This window comes from Charadrius vociferus, unplaced genomic scaffold, assembly GCF_000708025.1.
Source record: "Charadrius vociferus isolate BGI_N301 unplaced genomic scaffold, ASM70802v2 scaffold55, whole genome shotgun sequence".
NCBI classification, from domain to species: Eukaryota; Metazoa; Chordata; class Aves; order Charadriiformes; family Charadriidae; genus Charadrius; species Charadrius vociferus.
The window spans coordinates 469,330-476,856 of record NW_009648444.1 but is presented as its reverse complement, the minus strand read 5'-3'; the positions used below and the strand labels follow the sequence as shown (position 1 = coordinate 476,856).

The 7,527-nt window shown below is 39.8% G+C and overlaps 1 protein-coding gene across 1 annotated transcript in view; it reads left to right on the top strand.

The window, feature by feature from the left end:
- ENPEP (glutamyl aminopeptidase (aminopeptidase A)) overlaps positions 1–7,527 on the top strand; it is a 36,437-nt gene that overhangs the window by 12,046 nt on the left and 16,864 nt on the right. The window contains 4 exon segments of the mRNA XM_009885479.1: positions 646–766; positions 2,868–3,022; positions 3,656–3,769; positions 5,478–5,612. Of these exon segments, the coding sequence (XP_009883781.1) occupies positions 646–766; positions 2,868–3,022; positions 3,656–3,769; positions 5,478–5,612 (525 nt within the window).

The window sequence follows — 7,527 nt, the reverse complement described above, 5'->3', positions numbered from 1 at the left end:
GAGGTCCCGGGCAAACAGCCACTCAGCCTGCACGGGCCAGCATGTCTGGGAAGAGTTACAGATCTGGTAAACACACTATCTTCAAAGGGTCTGAGATCTTCAAACATACAAGGACAAGAGAAAATGATGATAATAGTAGGTATGAAAGGTGTGAAGAAATTGAAGAGAAAAAGGTGTTATGGGCTTCAGACACATTTCAGGACAGATGTGCTCCTAAAGATTGGTCTGATGGGATCAATCCAGATCAATGAACTGCTCAGAAAAAGTGGATTCCCTTTGACTGTGCTTGCCCAGGTTTCCTTCTTGAGAAAACCAGTCCTTGGGCAAGGAGGGGTTGGTACACATCCAGGCCCTGCTCCAAGCTTGGCCACTGGGAGCTTCTGGTCATGGGTTTTGTCAGTTTTATAAATCAGGCATATTGTGGAAAGCATGCACAGATTATGTTGACTTGGTCTGTCTTATGTACATCATTTGAAAAACTCTATTGAATAAATGCGTTAGGGAACAGAATTCAGTGTTCAAGTGTTTCTCTTAGAGAAAACCTGCAGTGTTATAGGTATGCATGTTAAATGACTTTTCAATGCTTGCCACCTTCTAATTTCTTTTAACTGAAGACTGCTCTAATTGTCTTTCTGTATTTTACAGCTGAGAGTTTATGCCCAGCCACTGCAAATACATACAGCAGAATATGCAGCAAATGTAACAAAAATTGTATTCGACTTCTTTGAAGAGTACTTTAATTTGAGCTATTCTCTTCCAAAACTAGGTGATTATTAGTACTTACATTTTTCACTTTGTTAATTCACTGTCATGGTTATGTTTCTTCTACAGATCTCTCTGCTTTGGTGGAAAACAGCATGAAAGCTTTTGGTTGCTAACTGCTGATATTATTTCGCGTTATTTTAAAACTGTACCCATGTAGTTCAAGATGGTCTTAAACGTCATGATGGGAGGGTTTGTCTAAGTAACAATTTAGTTACCAGTTCTCACAGTTCAGTTTGCTGAACTGAAGCACTGGTCCTGACATGGTTATTTTAAAGTGAGCCAAAATAAGAGCCAGAAGAAGAAAAATATGTACCACTTCCATGGGAACTTCTAGACAAAGGTCAGCAGTGAGATAAGTGGAGATGTAAACTGCCAGAGAGTATGTCATACTATTTATTAACCTTAGTGCAAAGTGGGTGTGTATTCACTTCTTAGAAAGATGAATGTGGTCCAGCATGTAATTTGTAGTTTCTACTGCTGGGCTAAATAAAGACCCAGAGCTAAACAAGAGTGGGCATACTATCAAATTTTGCCCATGGTTACAAAAAAAGCAAAGAAAAAGAAGTGTAGTTGGGCATTGTTTAGCTTGGACTATCTGGACTCTGGATCAGATTTGTGCAGTTTGAACTAATAAAGTTGGGAATGTAATCAGAGTTTTGGAAATGCCCGCTCCTAAGACCTCCAAAGAGGTAATTCAGTTAGATTCATCAACTTAAAAGGATGGAAAAATAATAACTACAAACAAGTCAAAGCAATGTAATGGGGGGAAAAAAGAAACAGAGCTTTGAAGACAACGAACAATGCTGTGCAAATCTTTTTTTGTCTATTCATACGTGTACCTGTCAGGCTAATCTGTACTACTTTAACAACAGATTTTTACCTCCTCCTTTTAAAACATCATCTGAGTTTGCTGTAAATATCTGTTTGCATTTCAACGACAATTGAATTAGGGAAACCAGTACAGTATGCTATTCTTTTGCACACTGGTCCCCAGTAATAATTGGGACTATGTCTTACCTATGCTTCATGTTCAAACTTTCATTTCCATAAAAGCCTGATGACTTTGTCACGTCAGCATATGGATAGCGGGCTGTCTGCCCTAGGGTGGACTGGTAACCCGAGGTCAGCAGTATCAGAGAGTAGATGCTTTTGCAGGTTTTATACTGGTTTTCTCAGAATGCCTGCTGTTTTGGATCACAAATCTTGACTTACTATGTGGTTCCCTCAGTATTAGAAGTCATCTAGATCAAACCTGATGACTCAAATATGTTTCTGCATAATGGTTTATTTAAATATTGTATTTCACATTGATTTATGGCTTCTGGCATTGCCATTCTCCTTGTGATCCTCATTTTGACTGTCAGTGAAGCCCTTGCCAAACTATCAGCTTCGATTCTGTAATCAAGTTGTTTAAATTAAAATAAGTAATTCCTATCTTCTGTTAGAGTGGAGTGAAGGTTGTTTGTTCTATTCAGTTTTAAATCCATCAGTACTTTTCTGCTAACCCACATAGAAAGGCTGTGGTCATTATTTGCAGAAGAAAATGCTGGTCCAATTGAGTCCGCAATTCTCATTTAAACCTGTATTGATTACTGACCATAAATAAGTGACCCCCACAAATTACCAGGCATAGAAGCAGATGTTGTTCACTGCATGGGGGATTTACTTCCGTTAACATGTCAATAAATATTTTTAATAAAATGGTGTGACAAACAATGACATGCCTCATTATGCTGCAGATAGTTTCAGGAGGTTTACTGCCTACAGCACATCCCCAGACAATACTATTAATTTCTGGAGCCAAAATTAACTAATGTATGACACGCACACTCCCAGGAGATGGCACAGCATCACCTCGCAGGACAGATCCTCAGCTAGTGCAACTGATCCTAGCTCTATTAATCTCACAGAGCCGGGGCGCTTGCTACCAGGTGCTGTAGCCCAGTCCCCTGCTTCTCAAACACAGGTTATAGACTGCAGTCCACAGCAGTAAGCCAGAACCACAAATGGTAAGCAGAACCGGCTGTGAATATGCAGAAAGAGCCCAATCTAAGTGGCTTCAAGGATACAGTGGTAATCATGTTCTCTTTCTTTCAATATAGATAAAATAGCTATTCCAGATTTTGGGACAGGTGCTATGGAGAACTGGGGGCTGATCACATACAGAGAAACAAACCTGCTGTATGATCCCAAGGAATCGGCCACTTCCAACAAACAGAGAGTAGCTGCTGTGGTAGCCCATGAGCTCGTTCATCAGGTACATTTTAAAACACGATTCATTTTTACAGTGCTTCAAATGTGTAGTCGCAACATTTTAATCTTGAAAATCTTTTCATTAACTCTGTCTCAGGACCCTCTACGTGTGGTCACAATTTGATGGCAAAATATCGTGTTCAAACAGTTCCCCATTAGGGTTCTAAAGTACCAGAAATACTACCTTTGAATTTTTCTCAGGAAAATTCAGAATGCTTGGGTCCAGATTGTGAGCCAGCTTATGAATATCTGTCTAAAATGTCTTAAAGGAGCTAATTTGCATGTGCAGATGTCTCTTTTGGGCAAGCAAACAGGGACAACTATGCACTGTGGAGGCTGTATGAAAACATATACTTACAAGCACAAATCATCAAATCAAGAGGAAGAAACTAAAAATATTTTCAGTGGCACATGAATCATTAGCAATCCCCCCCGTAATATGTAATTTTATAATAAAAGTGGTGGTTTAACACAAGGCAAAGCCTGAATTCCTATTTAAACCCCAGAATTATGATAATTTTCATCTGGCAACAGGAAGAAATGTGAACAAATGCATGTTTTATGTGGAGATGTGAGGTACTGAAATGTACATTTACTGTTTAGCTAACACTACATCTTTCAATGTTTATAATTGTAGTGGTTTGGAAATATTGTGACCATGGACTGGTGGGATGACTTGTGGTTAAATGAAGGATTTGCCAGTTATTTTGAGTTCCTGGGAGTAAATGCTGCAGAACCAGATTGGCAAATGGTAATTATTTCTGTTTTGTGGAGGGTCGGTGGGGCTGGGGGGAGCATTTTGGAAGGGAGTAAAAATTACACAAGGACAATGAAGACTCAAAGTATATTTATAGAAAATTAACATAGTGCTGTGCAAGTTAAAGAAAAAGTTGGTTTAAGCCTTTCCACCTACCTATGTTATGGTCTGAAACTAGTCAAAATAAACTTTGTAAAGTTTTAGTCTGGAGGGAAGAGTCATTCTTTTTTAACAAGTGAGTCAAGTGTTTGGTTATTATTATGGCAAATAATACCTAGGTGGATTCTGGAAACAAACTTAGCAATTTTGCAAGGTTGTTTAAAGGTCTAACCCTGGAAGATGGAAATTCCTCTTTATTTATTTAGTTGGGCTGTAGTGTCTCATCACTGGACTTGTCTTAGGATCCTTATCTGACCTGGTGAGGGTTGGGAACCTGGGCCTGTCTCCACAGCTTGGGCTATTCATCAAGGAAAATACCAGAACCCCCATTCAGCTGCTGCCAGCATTTTAGGTATCATTTCAAATGCTCCAACTTAGACAATCCCTACTCCGCACAGCACAAAAATAGGTAGTGACAGTGGATGGCCCACAATGCTAACTGTGCAGCAAAACCAACTCCAGTCACTTTAAGGGGGTTGCAGACAAAGAGGGTAGCCTTAAATATGCATTATATTCTGAGGAATGATAACAGTGTGTGAATAAAGGGAGGTTTTCTGCTCTCTCCTTCCTCACCTCCCAAACAGATGTGATGGTGCATAGAATGCATATTTCCCCCAACTGCCCAGCAACAATGAGATTCTGGCTACTAGAAAATATATAACATATGTTGGTGGAAGGAAGCAGGGTAGGTTTTGCATAGGTTGAGCCTGTTGTCAAAATCTACTAGCCCCTGAGACTAGTGTCTTTAGAAGCAGATAGTGCCTATTTGGTGCTTCCCCTGCTTCCCTCCCTGCTCCCCATAAACATCTCTTCTCATCCATGTTATGCAAGGCTGAGAACAAAATCATTCCTGGATCACTTCTTTTACACTTTGAAGTCAGAGATCTATTGTGCTGCCTACATAAACAAAATTTTAGTCACTGAGCCTAAAATTTAAAAGATCTTTTTGTATCTAGACACCATGTTCATTTAAGATCTAGAGCCATTTCAGTGTTATCGTCATAGTGAGTATTAAAAGAGGAAAACTAAGTATGAATGTACTCTTTTTTGGTCAATATTGATAAGGGAATTTTAACTATTAATCACTTTCATCTCTTTAAAAAATTATAATCACTTTTTTAAAGTTATAACCCTTGGGATGAGGAAGTCTGCCTCCTTCATCCCTCCTTCCCTCCCTCCCTCCTTACCTTCCTCCCCAGCTCCATTTTTGCAAGAGAAGCCCATAATGCTTTGCAGATATTGTCACACTACTGAAATTTTTAATACAAACTCCTTTTTTGCCTACTGAGTGGGGGTTTTTGTGTTATGATACACACAGAAAAACAGGATTTGCAAAAGGTAATTTATCTTAGTTAAGGAAAAATTTATCCCTCCTCTCTCAGATGTAAAGTAAGTGTTTGCAAGTCCTTTTTCAGAAGAAGTGAAATTTCATTACATTTCCAACTGCCTCCCCCTGGAGAAGCTGCAGTTCAAGCTACTTATTTTGTGAAGTTAAGCATATAGTCCTGCCTTTGTTTCTATTCTAACATCTTCTCTTTCTCAGCTTGAACAGGTTTTAATTGACGACGTGCTTCCTGTAATGAAGGATGACTCTTTGCTGTCTTCCCACCCGATTGTGGTCGATGTGTCATCTCCAGCTGAAATCACCTCTGTGTTTGATGGGATATCCTACAGTAAGGTAGGGTATCCTCCTCTTGTGACTTTGGATACAAAGAAAGTGGAGGCTTGGGAGAGGAGGCAAATGTCAGGGGAGCTCGTAATCATAACTCCTAACCCCCTTGGGCTGTGTCTCTGAAGATCTTTTTTCTGGGACATTCCCAACTGTTGTCAGTGACGATTCAGTGCAGCCAGAGCCCCAGTCAGCTGCTGTGTGCCCTGCAAACCTGTTCACAGCATGCAGGGCAGCAGGGAAATCAGTGTCAGCAGATTCTGGCACTAGAGTTGTCGGGTTTTAAATTATTCTAAACCAGCTACTAAGCACAATCCTCTCCCATCACCTCGTGCTCATGCAGCCCAGTTATATCAAGCCTCATAATCTAATGCAAGGACAGATGATGCAAGGGCAGATGTCTAGGTGTTCTCTCTCTCACTTCCCCATCACACCTTCGGGGCAGTATAATTTCTATTTTGGGGAAGCAAGGCATGGAATCAGGCAGTGAAAACAGGAAAGTAACGTTTTATCTCATGTTGCTCACAGTATCCCAGCCACCCAAGAAGCCCCAGCGAAGATGGGCTACCACCAGCCTCTGCTGGCATTGCCCCCAGATTGGGAGATAAGTTAGCCCCACATTTCACTGCGAGTTGTGGAGCACAAGACTGACTTGGAGTACAGTAGTCTGTAGCCTAGGAGGTGGTAGAGGACATTCCATTAAGTATTTGACAAGTTTTTTGCTCATCCTTGGGCTGTCCCTGTCAGTGGTGGTGGGGACCTGTGCTATAAAGTCTCTTTCAGGAGCCAGCTAGGAGCCAACTGGAAGAATCCCTTGGGTCTTGGGTCAGCCATCTCCCAGACCGTGTTGCTTCTGACCATGATACACCATGTTTGTGTTGACAGATTCTTGTATGACTCTGTCAGTGTTTCCTATCTGATGCCATAACAAATTTCCACTAAACACACAAAATCCACCATTATTAAAATCTACTTGTTGCTTTCTCTCCAAGTTCCCATTATCAACTAAACATAAAGTATGTATTGCATTGCCTTTAGCTTTAGCTGTGCTAGAATCTGTATCCATAGATATTACTTTTAGTATCTAGACTTGATCCATCCATTTCCATCAAGTTTTCTGTTTTCAGTTCTTAAATCCTCTAACAATACAACCAGTATTTATTGCATCATAAATGTCTCACAGTCAAATCATAAACTATGTGAAAACCTGCATTTTGTAACAGTGTTCTTATATCAGCTAACAAAAGTCAAGAAACATACAGAGCTAAACCAAATACTCTGGACAAAAATGTATTTTAGTGGTGAGCTAAGCAAGAGACACGCTTTTGTATGGTCTGAAAAAACAATGGAGAAAAAAATCCCTAGCTTTTACTCATCTCTTTGTGCCTAGATATTTGCTACATGAACTCATTTTTTTTAAGCGAAAACACTTGAGGACTCATGCATTGTTTGGGAACAGTCTGCTTGGGATATAATTTGGCTTGGGATATAATTTGGCTTGAATGAGAAAGTCTTCACGTAGATTTAGCTCAAATTACTGTTGGTATTTATATATAAATGCGTGACAAAATTAACTTGGGTTTTTTCGGCTTTATTTTGGCTTCTCTTTTGCATGTTTCTTATAAAAACAATCTCCTCATGATATTATTCATCACTAAACAAATAAAGCATCATTTGGAATGCTCTCTGTTAGTTTTACCAGAGCAATTACAGGGTCTATACAATCCTAAAACTCTAATGAATTGCTAAAGGGTCTGTAGAGTTATTGTGGTATATTCTGTGAGGGAACCTCTAACTGCTGTATGATCGGTGGGGCATTATGCGCCTCGGAAAGATGTACTGGAGTAGAGCTGGTGACTACACAATTAATGTATGCATTGTTTTTAATCCACTCTTAAAAAGTAATTGTATCTTAACTCTTTCC